Source organism: Mustelus asterias, chromosome 28 (genome assembly GCF_964213995.1).
Source record: "Mustelus asterias chromosome 28, sMusAst1.hap1.1, whole genome shotgun sequence".
In the NCBI taxonomy this organism is placed as follows: domain Eukaryota; kingdom Metazoa; phylum Chordata; class Chondrichthyes; order Carcharhiniformes; family Triakidae; genus Mustelus; species Mustelus asterias.
In genome coordinates this window covers 10,942,410-10,959,304 of record NC_135828.1, presented here as the reverse complement: position 1 = coordinate 10,959,304, position 16,895 = coordinate 10,942,410, and the positions used below count along the sequence as shown (strand labels likewise).

The 16,895-nt window shown below is 44.8% G+C and overlaps 1 protein-coding gene and 1 long non-coding RNA gene across 3 annotated transcripts in view; one reads left to right on the top strand and one right to left on the bottom strand.

Annotated features, from left to right (window-relative positions):
• The first annotated feature begins 206 nt into the window (after positions 1-206).
• LOC144480241 (peptidyl-prolyl cis-trans isomerase-like) lies at positions 207-8,098 on the top strand. 2 transcript variants are annotated; one of them, XM_078199507.1, is made up of 6 exons: positions 207-434; positions 2,099-2,129; positions 2,216-2,304; positions 2,398-2,494; positions 7,747-7,822; positions 7,908-8,098. In XM_078199507.1, the coding sequence occupies exons 1-6, from the start codon at positions 360-362 to the stop codon at positions 8,041-8,043; spliced, it is 504 nt and encodes a 167-aa protein (XP_078055633.1). In that variant the 5' UTR covers positions 207-359; the 3' UTR covers positions 8,044-8,098. The 2 variants fall into 2 exon arrangements, with proteins under 2 accessions (XP_078055633.1, XP_078055634.1); XM_078199508.1 differs by lacking the exons at positions 7,747-7,822; positions 7,908-8,098 and adding an exon at positions 3,656-3,840 and having other exon boundaries at positions 221-434.
• LOC144480244 (uncharacterized) overlaps positions 5,753-16,895 on the bottom strand; it is a 67,289-nt gene continuing 56,146 nt past the window's right edge. Inside the window, exon 3 of the long non-coding RNA XR_013495632.1 lies at positions 5,753-5,922. This is a non-coding gene — a long non-coding RNA (uncharacterized LOC144480244). The remainder of the gene's footprint in view (positions 5,923-16,895) is intronic.

Below are 16,895 nucleotides of genomic sequence, written 5' to 3'. Positions count from 1 at the left end.
CCCTTCCACTGTATTTCCTTGTTTAGATAGCAAGGCAAGCAAATTTCCTTTCTCTATACACACTGGTTTGTGAAGTCACCTTTATGTAGTTGGCACATTTTTTAAAAATCGCTTCAGTAATTGTATTTCTAAAATGAAATAGGCCATTCTATTAGTACGAGCAAATAAAAGGACACTAGTTAAATGAACCAATCCAGGATATTGTTACAGGAAGCTCCGACATTGTCTTAACCAAAGGCGGGGGAGTAGCTTGGAGCCGATTGGTTTCTGCCTGTGCGCTAACGGATACTTTCTGCATTGCTACAGAGAGACCCACGCCCTGAGCAGACAGACAATCGCTCTGTTATAACGGAATCAGGATGGCTGCTCAGAATCCCCGCGTTTTCATGGATATTTCTGCGGGCAGCGAGCCGCTGGGTCGGATCGTGATGGTGGTGAGTCGGGTTCCTTGGACACAGTTTCAATGCTCATTCCTGTCTCGCACAAAACGTGCTGCCAAAGGGAGTGGAGAACTTTAATATAATTAATCTGAAATACTCTCCGGCGAGGGATAGAGATCTGATCCGGTTGGTAGTGAGTGGATGGGGGAAACCTTTAGTGAAATCCTAGCAGCGATGGGAACATGTTGCAAAAATTAAAACTGGAAATACTCAGCGGGTCAGACAACGCCATGTGGAGAGAGAGAAGCTGAGTCAGCCTTCCCGGCCCATTGTCTTTTAAAATTCATTTCAAGATGATTAAAATCAACTTTTTTAGAACAGGGAGGCGGGGAAAGAGCTAACGATCATGTATATTTTCTTAAGGGCAACTTTGCAAGTTGCTTCCCAGATGTCTTAATTTCTCCAACTGGGGCCCCGAGATTAACTGGGGGGGAAGTGGGCCTGAAACACCGGCGGCAGTCTGTGAAAGTGGACAAACAGCATTGATGCTGCTGCTCTTTTTACTCCCAACAGTCTTTTCTGCCTGAAATCCGCTTCGAGCTTTCTGGAATCTCAAACACATTGCAGAGAAAACTGGTGGCTTTCAGCGGCCATCTTTATTGATTAGTGTCCATTTTAAAAAAGATTAACTTACTTTACAAACTCTGTAATACCTCAATGCGTGTTTGTCTCAGATCATTCCTACTCTAGATGACACACTGGGGGATGCAGTTTGGACGTGAATGGATGTGGCGAAACCTGCTTGTCTGTTGCTGTGCCTGGCACAGTTGGCTGAATAATCACCTGGGAATTGAAGACTAATGATATTATTGGGTTACATTGGATAGTGGTGCACTATTTATGAAATATGGGGTTCCTATACTGTCAGTTGATGCCTTGTGGTGCAGTGAGTAGTGTCCCTGCCTTTGAGTCAGAAGGTGTTGATTTGATCCACCCCAGGACTTGATGGCCAAGGAAGGTGTGTTCATAATGTTACCTTATCCTGTAAATCCTTCCAACACATGTCTGTGGCAAGTGGGAGGAGCTGGTGAGACGTGACAGGGAGAATATTGCAGACTCTATCATCACTGTCTATAGCTCTAGGCTACAACATGTATACAAATGTGTTGTATGTGGCCATAGCAACCCTGAGGAACTGTGTAGTGTCCTGACTATGTAAGGGTCGTGGGTTTTAAAGAAAAAAGACGTGGTTTACACAAGTAGATTCAAAATAACAATTGCATTGTTGGAGCTGTTTCCTGAACAGATTAGAAAATGAAACCATGGCAGGAGCTTGTGAATCACCCCAATGACATTGCTATCAAATCATGCGACTGGCTGATAGTGATCATGCAACCACTTAAATATGTAACAAACTGTGTAAAGCACCACAGACTGAGTATTTGCATGGAAGCCTGAGAGTTTTGGGATTTCTCTACAATGGAAAATTGAAAAATCCCTATTGGGTTAGATGCTTTATTGATCAGTGATCCAGTAAAGTAATCCCACAATCAACAGTCTTTTATCTTCTATTTATACTATTGCTCTGTATGAAGCTTGTTCTTGTGTAATTATCATTGAGATAATGTTTGAAAAATGATTGCATCTGTAAAGCTGTGGTATTTTTATTATTGTCCATGACGGATATACTGAAGTTGTGCACTGCTTTTCTCTTTCAGCTCAATGCTGATGTCGTCCCAAAAACTGCAGGTAAGTCCCAGAAACTAACTGTGCTGAGCTAAGGAAATTCTCCGTTGTTTAAAGGTGTTCTCTTACTCTGAATTACTCTCTTGCAGAAAATTTCCGTGCATTGTGTACTAATGAGAAGGGATTTGGTTACAAGGGCTCCTCATTCCACAGAATCATTCCTGACTTCATGTGCCAGGTAGAGGAGCAATGTTATTTTGTATCTAGTTGGGAATCTCTCTTCACCTGTTTGAATAAGTAATTAAAACCTGTTCAACTTTCATTTGTTCAGGGTGGTGACTTCACAAAGCATAATGGCACTGGCGGGAAGTCCATCTATGGTGAAAAGTTTAAGGATGAGAATTTTCAGCTGAAGCACACAGGAGCTGGTAAGTCAGGTGTTTTCATTGTTGGGGTGGGGAAAAGAGTGTTTTGAGGGAGTCGTTTGTTGGGGAGTGTGGTGGTCGGATGGATCAAGCGGAGGATACAAGGGCAGGAAGGTTGGCTTCAAATGGCTGTGATACTCAGTGTGGGAAGACTGCTCTGCATGACTGACTGTGTGGCTTGGCTTATTGAAGAGTATTTGGAGTAGGGGCAGGGTGCAGTTTGTAGCTATCATATATGGTTATGTGCCGTAGGTCCTCCTCGTCCAACAGGAGCAGTACTGTAATCATGAATTAAATTATTTTGTGGAACACTATCAAATGTGTTTGTATCAAAGATTGGGGGGAGCGGGTGGGCTAGTGGAAAGAGAGACAAGCTGTGGCAGGGCTGTAAAATCCTGGCCTTCAGAAATGGTTGATATCAAGAGGTGAACAGGAGGGAGGATCTTAATACAATCGCCACGCCCAAGAAAAGGGTGCTGGAAAAGCTGTTGGACCTAAAGGCACACACAATCTGGTGGCCTGCATCCCAGAATTTTAAAGGTGACTACAGACTGATAATAATAAATTCATTAGGATCTGCAAGGATCCCAATGGATTGGAAACTGACTAATGTAACACATTTTATTCACAAAATTGGCCAGTTAGCCTCGGCCTGCCATCGGGAAATTGCTAGAATCCGTTATTACAGTGGTTATAGCAGGATACTAATCAATAATTTGATTAGGCAGTGTCAACGTGGTTTTGTTAAAGGGAAAGTATGTTTAATTTATTATGGCTTTTGGAGGAAGTAGCAAGCTAGGTGGATAAGTAGGAATCTGTAGATGTAAGATAGGAAGCAAAACTGTACATGGCGCACTATTCCAGGTGTGGTCTCACCAAGGTCCTGAACAGCCATAGTAAAACTTGCTATGCTTTGATTCTCCTTCAAGAAACATGTTAGTCTTCCTAATCACTTGCTATACCTGCATACTAACTTTTTGTGATTCATGTACCAGGACACCCAAATCCCTCTGTACCACAGAGTTCTGCAATCTCTCTCTTTATGTAGTATGCTGCTTTTGTATTCTTCTTGACAAAGTGGACAAGTTCACAGTTTCCCATGTTATACTCCACCTGCCAAGTTTTTTTTACCCAGTCACTTAACTTGTCTATATTCCTTTGCAGGCCCTTTACCTTCTCTTGACAAATTACTTTCCTATCTATCTTGGAGTGTATATGGGATGGTTTTCTGGAGCAATGCTTTGAGGAACCAACAAGAGAACAGGCCATCTTGGACTGCGTGTTGTGCAATAAGAACGGATTAGTTGGAAATCTAGTTGTGAGAGAACCCTTGGGGACGAGCGACCATAATATGGTAAAATTCTTTATCAAGGTGGATAGTAAGGTAGTTGATTCTGGGACCAGGGTCCTGAATCTCTCGGGAACTATGATGGTATGAGGCATGAATTAGCCATGATGGACTGGGAAACATTATTGAAAGAAAAGACAGTGGACAGGCATTTAAAGAATAAATAAGTGAACTCCAGAAGTTGTTTATTCATGTTCTGGAGCAAGAGTGGTAGGGGAAACCATGGCTGACGAGGGTAATCAGATATAGTATCAGATTCAAGGAAGAAGCATACAAATTGGCAAGAAAAAGCAATAGGCCTGAGGATTGGGAACAATTTAAAATTCAGCAAAGGAGGACCAGAAAGCAAGCTAGCGGAGAACAAAACTGACTGTAAAAGTTTCTATAGGTATGTAAAGAGAAAAAGAATGTAGGCCCCTTACAGTCAGAAATGGGAGAATTCATAACGGGGAATAAAGAAATGGCCGAGAAATTAAATTTGTTCTTTGCTTCAGTGTTCACAAAGGTATAGGGTGTTGGTGAGGTTACACCTGTCATATTGCGTACAGTTTTGGTGTCCTTATCTGAGAAAGGATGTCCTTGGTTTACCAGGCTGATTCCTGGGATGGCAAGTCTGTCATATGAGGAGAGACTAAGTCAGTTAGGATTATATTCACTGGAGTTATGAGAGTGAGGGGGGTTCTCATAGGAACTTATAAAAAAATCTGACAGGATAGTTTCAGAAAAACTGTTCCCAATGGTGGGCGAGTCCAGAACTAGGGGTCACAGTTTGAGGATAAAGGGTAAATCTTTTAGAACTGAGGTGAGGAGAAATTTCTTCACCCAGAGGGTGGTGACTCTGTGGAAATCACTACCACAGAATATAGTTGAGGCCAAAGCATTGTCTGATTTCAAGAAGAAATTAGATATAGCTCTTGGGGCTAAAGTGATATGGGGGGGATGGGGGGATCAGGATATTGAATTTGATGATCAACCATGATCAAAATGAATAGCGGAGCAGGTTCGAAGGGCTAAGTGACCTACTCCTGCTTCTAGTTTCTAAGTTTCTATCTTGGTGTCATCAGCAACATTTGGTTCCGTTACCAATGTCCAGTGATACAGACTGTAAATAGTGGAGGCCCCAGTACTGATCCCTGTGACACTCCACTAGTTACAGCTTTCCAAACTGATTTATCCCTACGCTTACTGTTGGCTGTGCAATCCTTTATCCATGCTACACTATGTAATTCAGGAATAAGAGGTCTCCCTTTCAAAGCAAAAGTGAGGAGAAATGTTTTCTCTGAGGGTCATCAGTCTGTGGAATTCTCTTCCCCAGGAAGCAGTGGAGTCTGGCCCATTCAATTCAAGGTTAAATTCGACAGATGTTTAATAGACAAGGAAGTTCAAGGTTATGGGATGCAGACAGCTAAGTTGAGACCACAAAGTGATCAGCCATGATGGTGTTTAATGGCCAAGCAGACTTGAAGGGCTGAATGGCCTACTGCTCCTGAATCCTACAATCTTATAGGTTTTTGTTGTTATTTGGTCGCATCTAACAGCCTAATTTGGGTCACAGTTTGGCGAAATCCCAATTATCTTTTCTGTGAGGTGAGCTTTTCTGGGATATGTGAATATTAGTTCAGGAAGGTAGAGAGGAAGGGAATTTGTCATGTGCTGAACACTGCCTGATTTTATTTCACCTCCTCTGGTCACAAGATTTAATCTAAAAGGGATCCCTTTTCGCAAATATTTTTTTCCAGACCAGTTAGGTTTTCAAGAAGTCCATGCAATCAGACTTTCCTGAGTTAAAGATAGTGTTCATTAATTACTAAAAGCAAAAAAATAGTAAAATGCATGCATATACATTCAAACACATTAGAATGGAGAATTGCATTCAAAGTAAATATTTTAGAAAGTCATATGGAACCAACCTTGACTCGTGAGGAGTAGATATTTCAGCATTGCAATTTGGAGTTCCAATAGAGTGAACGTCAGCAGGCGATTACTTGGTTTTGTGATTCCAGTATCCTGTAGTTTAGCAAAGAAGCTTATCCGTTCTGCAGTCTTGGCTGACTTCCACAATGAGAAAGAAGTTGCAATATACCTGTAAGATAGTTAATTGCAGTGGTACTGAGTGAGCTTGATGGCTTTTACTTCTGTGTCAAACGTGCAGCAATTGTTCTCTCTGAACACATGCACACACTGGCAGAGAGCCTGGGGCAGCTTTTTAGCTGGTACGGCAAATCCAACTGTGCGTTGCACAGCAAATCTCTTTGAGGTGGCCATTATACCCCTTTGTCCCCATTGGCGATGGTAATTAATTTCTGGGTGTTTTTAGAAGTATCTTGTCAAGCAACAGGGTGGGGTTCCATTGTCTCTTGGAGAATCACCCTCAGATCATAGAATCCCCAGTGCAGAAAGAGGTCATTTGGCCCATTGAGCCTGCACCAAAACAATCCCACTCAGGCCCTATCCCTGTAATCCCATGTATTTATCCTTCTAATCCCCCCCCCCGACATGGCCAATCAACCTAACCCGCACATCTTTGGACTGTGGGAGGAAACCGGAGCACCTAGAGGAAACCCACGCAGACACTGGGAGAATGTGCAAACTCTACACAAACAGTGACCCAAACCAGGAATTGAACCTGGGTCTCTGGCGCTGTGAGGCAGCAGTGCTTGCCACTGCGTCGCACTAAAAGCCCTGCACCTGGTATTCCCAGGCGGTCTCCCATCCAAGCACTAACCAAGTTTGAGTTGCTTAGCTTACGAGATCGGGCGTTTTCAGACTAGTACACCCTGAAGCAATTCAGCCAGGGGCTTGTGTGCCCATTTTTTAAAAAACTCTTATTTAAAGTCCAATATTTATGGATGAAATTCAGTCTTCCTAATATAAATTTCCATTTCAGTTTCCCACTGGTATGCCATCTTGTTTCTGCTCATATCTACATCAAACTATTTGCCTTCACACCTAGCTGTCCTTTGAAGTTCTGAACCTTGCTGTTTACAGTCTTCTATTTAATTGAGTTATTCACAAGCCTCTTCGCTCTCACCATCTAACACAGCGATATTGGAAAGATGTTATCTTACTGGCCATTCACGCTGCAGCGGGAGCGTGGCGAAGTCGGAGAATTTGGCGCCCAGCCAAATCTCTGTTCACTGCAGTGGGATGGGACAATAGTGTGAATGGCCGCAGTGTTTTGTCCCACCTTCATCCTCAATGATTGGGCAGAAAATACAGCCTCTGCACTTAAAATATGTGTAAGGAATAAGAATAACTTCAATTACAGAGGGAGATTTAATTGAACTGCTCCTGAGATTGAACTCGCAGGTCTTCAAACAAATGAACAAGTCAGTTGACCTGCTCAGAGTGTCCTATTTCTACTTTTCGTGATCCAGTGGAAGGACAGTTCATCAGGTGCCCTGCCCACCAATCTTTCCTGGACTCACTTTGGCCCAACTTAGCAGCAGCCTGAGTGCAGCTGTGAAAATTGTGTAGACAGCAATTGTAACAGTAAACCAGGGGCAGCTCTTAATTGAAGGGAAAGTACAATGTATAGCAAATTGGGAAACTTTATTCTGAAGTGCAAACCAATATTTTCATATCCTGGGATCTTTCATGTTTGCTGAATTGTTCCATTTCACACAAATTGTATCCTGCTATCCTCCTTCACTGTTGACAACAGTATGATCAACCATTAGACTATAATACTCGATTTCCTGTTGAAGTACATCCATCTTATGAATCTATCCGCCTTCAGATACTCATATAAACCTACTACACCCTTCCACCCTCCCCAGCCACTTCCAAGCCCAGAAATGCATTTTAACATTTAATTAACTCAAGACAATATAAGTGAAAATTGTACAGGAAAGAAAACTGAGCATCTTTTATGGAATGCTTATTTCTTGTTATTTTGCTATTATAGGTACCCTGTCTATGGCTAATGCTGGGCCAAACACAAATGGATCCCAGTTCTTTCTCTGTACCGCGAAAACTGGTTGGTAAGTGCAATTTTAATATTCTCTCTCTCTGTGTTTTCACTGCAGGCTTCAATGGTCACTAATGTCTGTTGCTTGAATTTTGCAGGTTGGATGGGAAACATGTTGTGTTTGGTTCTGTGGTAGAGGGGATGGATGTTGTGAGGACGATGGAAAGCCTAGGCAGCCAAAATGGAAAAACCTCCAAGAAAGTTACCATCACCGATTGTGGGCAGCTGAACTAATTGTATTTGCAAATGGAATTGTACAATTTAAATAAAATGTGATCATTTACACTTCTACTTGTGTTATGTCATTTAAAAATGTTGCTTTATAAGGGTTTGAAAGCAGAGCTATTTAAATGAACGAGGAAACGAGGTTAAATGGTATGACGGTAGAGATGCAGCGGCAGATTTTACAGTATTTATTGGCACCCAGCATAGATTTATCCCAGTGACCACCACTTGGAGAAGGTTGCAACCAGTCTCCCATCCATTGACTCTGTCTACACTTCCCGCTGCCTCAGCAAAGCAACCAGCATAATTAAGGACCCCACGCATCCCAGATATTCTCTCTTCCACCTTCTTCTGTTGAGAAAAAGATACAAAAATCTGAGGTCACGTACCAACAGACTCAAGAACAGCTCCTTCCCTGCTGCAGTCAGACTTTTGAATGGACTTGCCTTGCATTAAGTTGATCTTTCTCTACACCCGAGCTATGACTGTAACACTACATTCTGCACTCTCTTTTTTCCTTCTCGATGAATGGTATGCTTTGTATAGCGCACTAGAAACAATACTTTAAAGAATGTTAATACATGTGATAAATCAAATCAAAATCATCTATGGCTAAATAAAGAAGTGAAAAATATTATTTCTGATTGAAAGGAACGCTGCAAAGATTTTGGCAAGTCAGAAGCTGGTTATGTTTTTAGAACCAGCAAAAATATTTTACTCTATCTTAAAAAGTTACAAAGCCAATGCTCAGAGTAGACTGGGCACACCTAAATCCATTCTTTGCTTGCTCCCAAAACCAAGTTCAAATTGAATCCCATTCATAGTCCTCACAAAAGAGACAAGATCCAAGCTGAGAAGAAAAGGCTTTGCACCTGATATTGGACTTGATCTTAGTCTTTTCTCAGCCTTCTGGCGAAGGGGAGGAAAAACCTACCACGGATAACCCAAGAAGTTAAAGAGGGTATGAAGTTGAGCTCAAACATATTAAGATGGCAAACGTTAATGGTGGGCCAGAAGAATAGGATAGATTGGGAATGCCAGCAAAGCTGGATTTATAATCGGGAACGAGAAAATAAACATACAAACACACTAAGGTATTTTTTAATAGCTATATTAAAAGGGAGTAAAAGAAAGTATTGCTCCCTTAGAGAATAAAACTGGGAAGTAATGGGGAACAAGGAACTGTCAGGAGTTAAATAGATATTTTCCGTCTGTACTATAAGCTTCCCAGAAATAGTAAAAGAACATGGAGAGGAGTTACATATAGTCACCATCACCAGAGAATTTGTTATAGGCAAACTAATGGGGGCTAAAGGCTGACAAGATCCCTGGACCTGATGTTTGCGCACTACAATTTTAAAGGAGGCAACTACAGAGATCATGGATGCGTTGGTAGACATTATTCAAAAATCGTTACATCTGGAACTGTGCCAAAGGATTGGCAAATTGCCAAAGTAGTATCCTTGCTCAAAAAGGAAAGGAGGCAAAATGTCGGAAACTGCAGGCTAGTTAGTCAGTTATTGGAAAAAAATATTAGAATCAATTGTTAAGGAGGAAATAGCAGAGCGTTTGGAAAGTTGTAATCTGATCAAGCCGAGTCCATGTGCTTTTGTGTAGGGGAAATCATGTCTGAGAAATTTACTAGAGTTCTTTGAAGAGGCATCAGCCAGAGGAGAACCAGTTGATCTTGTTTAATTGGATTTTCAAAAGAAGTTTGATAAGGAGTCACACAAAGGGTAATTTAACGATAGGTGCTCCTGATGTTGGAGATATTATTTTGGCATGGAGAGAGGATTGGCTAGCTAACAGGAAATGGTGAATAGTAAGCGATAATGGATTTTTTCTTAGGTTGGAGGGGAGTAACCAGTGGAGTGCCACAGGGATCATTGCTAGAAACACAGCTCTTCACAATATAAATGATTTTAAGGAAGGAACAGAGTGCAATGTGGCCAAATTTGCAGATGATACGAAGGTGGGAAGGAATGCAGGTTGTAAAGAGGATACAAATAGTTTACAGGGAGATACTGACAGGTTAAATGAGTGGGCAGAAAAATTGACAAATGGAATTCAATATGGGAAAATGTGAGATTGTTCATTTTGGAAGAAAGAATGAAAAGGTGGATTATTTAAATGGAGAGAGATTGCACAACGTAGTGCAAAAAGGGCCTTAGGGGTCTTTGTTCACGAAACTCAGAAAGCTAGCATGCAGGTGCAGAAGCTAATATGGAAGGTAAAGGGAATGCTGACTTTTATTTTGAGAGGGCTCGAGTATAAACGTAACAAGTTCCAGGGGGGCCACATTTAGAATATTGTGTACTGCTTTTGTCCCCTTCTTTAAGGAAAGATATCATTGAAGGCATTACAGAGGAGGTTTACTAGGATGATCCCGGGTATGTGGCCAACAGCCTAAGGAACTAAGCCCAACATAAAAATGGACACTTAAAATTAAACCACAGCTTCTGCAAGCAAAATGACCTGATGGAATGCAGACAAGGTTACCACAGGTCAAAAGCCAACAAGGACGAGTCCAGACCTCTACTGCATATTGAACAGAGGTGCTTGACCTTAACAATGGGAGAGATGTTATGACCTGAAACCCATCGTGGGTGCTCAGCCAGAACAATTGAAAAAGGCATTGGACAAAATCTTCCCAAAAGAATTGTCAGGGTGGAATTTTACAAAAAAAAACTAATTGTCAAACGAGCGAGACTTGTTTTTTGGGCGCGTTTAAAAATGCATTTTTATGGCACTTAGTGCAAAAAAAGTGCCAGGATGCGATTCTGTCCAGTAGGAGGCAAGATGGAGACTCGGCTCACTGGTGAAGCTGGCTGCTGAATTCTAGGGGTGCCATTGTATAGGCGCCCCGATCTCCCAGTACTCCCAGTTCTCCTGGTGCCCCCATTCCCGCCAGATATTGTCAACTCCCACCAATTGCCACCCTTCCAAGTACCCTCTCCGAACGCCGATCGCCCCCCCCCCCACAGAGTTCCCTCCCTCCCTGATTGACGATCATCCCCCTGTAAGAGTTCCCCCTTCCCCCGACAATACCCCCCCCCCAGCAGTTTCCCGCTTCTCCCCCACTGTGGATTGCCCCTCCCGGCAGAGTTCCCCCCTTCCCTCCCACCCCAGCAGAGTTTCCTCCTTTCCTCCCACTCCTGCGGAGCTCCCTGCTCTGGCTCAGTTCCCTCTGACTGCCCCACTCTGGCTCTGCCCCCTTGATACTATCCTGGGCACAGTTATGGTGCATGGTGGACAGTGCCAGATGGGCAGTGCCAGCATGCCAAGCAAAAACTGCCAGGCTGGCACTGCCCCATGGGCACTGCCCAGCCTTGCCCCCGACCACCTGGGGGCTTCAATAACTTCCAATCCCTGGTGAGGCCATCATGCCTGGGAGGGAGAATCATGTCTGGTCCCAGTTGTTGGGGACCATGTATGATTCTCGCGGGAAGAATATTGGCCAGGGAGGTTTTGTAGGTAAGTGAGCCCAGATGAGAGTGTCCGGGACTCATTAATGACATTGACACCATTAACATTTAAGTCAGCAGGGCGAAGCCATTTTGCAAAGCAGTGCTGGTAAGATTGCAAGAGACGGGAAACCAGACGTAGGGGGTGTAGATCCTAAGTACGCCAGGGAAGCCAACTGCAGCGTGCTCTGGTGCCATTGTGCAGGGTGCCCCAATCTCCCAGTGAACAGGGAGACCTCCTCCCCGGCATAGCAATGGCACCTGAACTCTGCTGGTGCCACTCCCACACCACTCCCAAGGACACTGGACCGCTCCCCCCTCCCCCTTTTATTGGCAGCATTGCTACCCCCCACATCAACTTGGGTCCCCAGCATCAGGGCATCAAGACCTTCCCAATGAGTCCTCTGGTGAACCCCCAACATGTCACCCCTTTGCATACTCTCCTTTACATAGATCCTTCTCACAAAGCACCCCACCTTGCATAGCCCCTCCCGTGCAAAACGTCTCCCTTTAATAGCCCCTTTGCATAGCCCACCCTTGCATAGTTTCTCCATGCAGAGCTTCGCCCTTGCATAGCCCTCCCGTCAACCACCCTCTCTTGCAGAGCTCCCCTTTACATAAGCCCCACCCTGTCATCATGCATAGCCGCCCCTCCCAACTCAGGCCCCACGCCACAGGCTCACCCCTTTGGCATTGCATCAGCACACTTATGGTCCAACCAGACACTGCCAGGGTGGTAGGTATGATGTGGAGTTGCCGGCGTTAGGCATAGTATGTAGTCTCACAACACTGGGTGAAAGTCCAACAGGTTTATTTGGTAGCACGAGCTTTCAGAGCACTGCTCCTTCATCACCTGATGAAGGGGCAGCACTCCGAACACTCGTACTACCAAGTAAACCTGTTGGGTGCTGGGTGGGAACAGCCCCCGGCCACCCAGGGGATTCAACGGCTTCTGATTCTATCCGGCATGACAATGACATCCGATCTCTGCTGGTGGAAACCACTGGTGATTCTCGCCAACAGGTTGTCATGCCAGCAAGGGAAAACACTCCAGGAGGCCGGATGATGCCATGCCGGAGAAGCTAAGTGCTTTTAACTCTCATTAATTCACTTCATGCCCTTTCTGGGCACAAAGCCGATCTCGCCGGCAATACAAGACCAGGAGGATGCGAATCAGATTTTTACCCTCACCGGTGATCTTCTCGGCTCGCTATGCTGATTGACTGGTGCGCTGAGCCGGGAAGATAGCAGGCAAGGATAAAAACCTGATTCCTGCTGGGCACAAATCAGTTTGCTATCCTCCCAGCCCTGCTTTGCTGGCGAGAACAGCTTCGTGCCAGAAAGGCTTCTTCTGGCCTCCCGGAATCTTCCCCCAAACTAGGGGGAGTGGTTGACAGAGGGGGGACTATGCAAAGGAGAGCTATCCATGGAAGGCACTATGCAAAGTAGGGCTATGCATGGGGGGGACTATGCAAAGTAGGGCTATGCACGGAGGGGCTATGCAAGGTGGGAGTGTCATGCAGGGTGCTATGCATGGGGGCGGCTATGCAATGGGGGCCTTTTCAAGCAGGATATGCAAGAGGGGTTATGCAAGGGATGGGTCATGCAATGTGGTCGGCGTGACCGCGGTAACAATGCCACCAATGATGGGGGGAGCGAGGGAGGTGGTCTCCTGGTTCAGTTGGAGATCGGGGTGCCCTGTGGAATCACGTCCGAGCACTCTGCAGCTGGCTTCCTCAGCGTACTTAGGCTCCCCCCGCCTCCCCCCCCCCCCAGCCCCCATTGGTGCAAAGTTCCCAGCTGTCAGAAAAACTAACAGTGTGGGAAGACTGCAGTGCCAAACTCACCAAAAGACCAGTGTGGAACACTCCCTTTTCAGACTTTTAGGACACTTTCGGGGGATGAGGCAAGTCGGTAAGATCGGGCGAGAAGCAAAACATTGGGTTTGTGCCTGGTTTTTAAACTTTTGCGATCTTACCGGCTCTGTTTTGCCAGCAAAATCGGCTTCACGCCCAAAAAGAGTGTGAAGCCGATTTCAACATTTATTACATAATTTAAATGTAATTAATGAGTCCAGGATTATATCATCCAGGCTCCCTTGCCCTTACCGGCCCACTAGTCGAGGTCCTCACCGGTGAGGATCACATATGGTCCCCAGCAAGCAGTGCCCCTTGGGTAGTTCCAGCCTGGCACCCTGGCACCCTGGCACTGCTCACCTGGCACCTGGACACTGCCCACCAGGCAGTGCCAAGAGGATGGGATCTGTGGGGGACAGGGCCAAAAGCGGACAGGGCCATGACAGGGGAGCTAGGGGGGAGCTCTATAGGGGGAGAGTGATTGATCGGCTGGGGTGAAGGGGCAATCGGGGGGGGGGGGGTGGCGGGCGGGCAATTGGCCAGTGCAGTGATCTTGGGGGGGGTAATCGGCCAGGATGGTGATTGGAGGAGGGGGTTATGTCCATGGGTGGCGATCAGCAAGGGGGGGTGCAATGGCGCCCCTAGAGCTCAGCAGCCAGCTTCACTGGTGAGATGTGGCTCCACCCCACGCTCTACTGGCAAGAATCGCATCCTGGCACCATTTATTTGACTAAGTGCCATAAGATTGCATTTTTCAAGACGCTGAAAAAGCGAGTCTGATATTCTCCTGTCCTCTCATTCGTTCAACATTTTGGTAAGATCACTCCCTTCAAATATTTCGCAGAAGATTATCTTGGTGAATTCCCCAGTTTCAGCCAGACTCCCTGCTTGTGACCATACCTCGAAAGGAGATATGTGCACCTAGGCCTAACCTCATTGGCTGCTGTGACCCTGCCCTGTGACCCCCATTGGCTGAAAGCTTGAGAGTATAAGGAGGGGCTCGAAGAGGTAGATAAAAACGGAAAATCTTGAGACAAACCCCAGTGAAGACTTGACCGGCCTACAACAATGGAAGGGGATGTGCGAGATTCACATTGATACCAAGAAAAACCTGGGTTCATCTGTCAGTGTGGGCTTATAAAGAGGCTTTATAAAGCACTGGTTAGGCCCCATTTGGAGTACTGTGAGCAATTTTGGGCCCCACACCTCAGGAAGGACATACTGGCACTGGAGCGGGTCCAGCGGAGATTCACACGGATGATCCCAGGAATGGTAGGCCTGACATACGATGAACGTCTGAGGATCGTGGGATTATATTCATTGGAGTTTAGGAGGTTGAGGGGAGATCTGATAGAAACTTACAAGATAATGAACGGCTTAGATAGGATGGACGTAGGGAAGTTGTTTCCATTAACAGGGGAGACTAGGACGCGGGGGCACAGCCTTAGAATAAAAGGGAGTCACTTTAGAACAGAGATGAGGAGAAATTTCTTCAGCCAGAGAGTGGTGGGTCTGTGGAATTCATTGCCACAGAGGGCTGTGGAGGCCGAGACGTTGAGCGTCTTCAAGACAGAAATTGATAAATTCTTGATTTCTCGAGGAATTAAGGGCTATGGGGAGAGAGCGGGTAAATGGAGTTGAAATCAACCATGATTGAATGGTGGAGTGGACCCGATGGGCCGAATGGCCTTACTTCCGCTCCTATGTCTTATGGTCTTATGGTCTTAGTGAATTGAATCCAACAGCCCAGTCAACTTCACCAGAACGGGTAAAATATATGTGTTTTTCAGGCAGTCAGTATACATAGTTTGGGGAAAGGTTAATTTAATTTATTGTGTAAGAGTTGTGTCTTTAACTTGCAGGTGTTTTAATAAAACACTTTAATAAAACTAAGTCTGAACCACAGTCCTATGTTTGCCTCAGAAAGTAAGAGCGCCTGGCCAATGCATTTTTAACTAATAAACTGGTCAAAATGTCTGTATAAAATATTTCACAGGCAACACATATGAGGAAAGATTAAACAGGTTTGGTCTGTACTCTGTGGCGTTCAGAAGAATGAGAGGGATATCATTTGAACATCAGATTCTTCGGTGGTTAGACAGGGTAAATGTTGGGAGGATGGGAGAATGTAGCACCAGAGAGCAGAATGTTAGAGCACGAGATCAAAAACCCCAAGGTTAAGTTAGACTACACCCTATTTGCTATTTTGGCATTAATGTAAGGATATGATGTTTCATTCCAGGAGCAATTCTACTGACAAACCGTACCGCCCCCAGATTCCAGGGTTATATAGTTTAGCTGATAGGAATTGCCCTGCTTCCATTTTGATTGTGGCTTTACTGACTTGGCTTGCTTTCCGTAATCAGAGAGAGCAAAACCTATTTCATCTCCCAGGGCAGTTTTTCCTTGCTTCTGTGTCACATACTGACATACGGAGCCACACAGACCAAGTTTGCAGCTGAACTTTTATCCCAGTTTCCTGTGTATTCTTGGAAGGCAAAAAATCAACAAACTGGACTCGGACATAATGTACAAGATATGATCCATTCCGAGAGGATGATCAACTTCCATTATCTCCACAGGCAACTGCTTTGTGCCTTTGACAAGACTGTGAGTACCACCCACACTGGCGCAATTCAGTGACTGAATTTACATCCTCAGTCAGCTTTGGCTAATGTGTCAGTTTTGAAAAATGCATGCCTTATTTTTAAAATTTCAATGTATCTGTATGTAATTCAAGGTTTTTCCCCTTCTCATGATACTATTGAATCTAGGAAGGAAGCGGATATCCTGTTCATAGCTCTGCTGTAGGGTAAGATGTGAATTTGATCAGCAATAGTTGTAACAATTTTCTTTATTTGTCTCTCAGTAGAGATTGACACATTGCAGTGTTTTATCATCATTCACTGACAGCGCTCCATCTCAAAAGACGATGTCTTGCACCATGGAGTTCAACTTTGCTTTTACTATTGTCTGGAGTGGCACACAAGCCCCACTCTGGCTTCAGGCATGGCAGTCTGTGCCAAATTTGCTTCAGAGGAAGACAATAGGCTGAGATTCACTGACACCTGTCCAGTTGAGCTTTCTTTTTCTGCTCACCTCTTCCAATGCCTCTCTGAGCAGTCAGGCTTCAGAGGTCATGGCCATCAGCGACTCCCAGTTGCAAGTGTCAATGTCCACCATCTTCATATCTTCCTTGCAGGTGTCCCTGTGGTGCATGTATGCATGTTCAGGAGGTAGTGACCCCATGGCCAGTTCACCTTAGTCCATTAGATATACAGCTGTGATCCAGCTGATGAACATTGCCAAGCTAACATAGACATTGTTGGCTTAGCAATGAGTGCATGATTTTCCCTCTGTCATAAGGTGAAAAATAATTATGTTCATTGATGATTGCACAATGTTCATTACGATTCCTGACTCCTCAGATACTGAAACAGTCCATGTTGGTATGCAGCAAGACCTGCACAATATCCAGATTTGGGCTGAAAAGTGGCAAATAACATTCACACCACATACAAGCTAAGCAATGACAATCTCC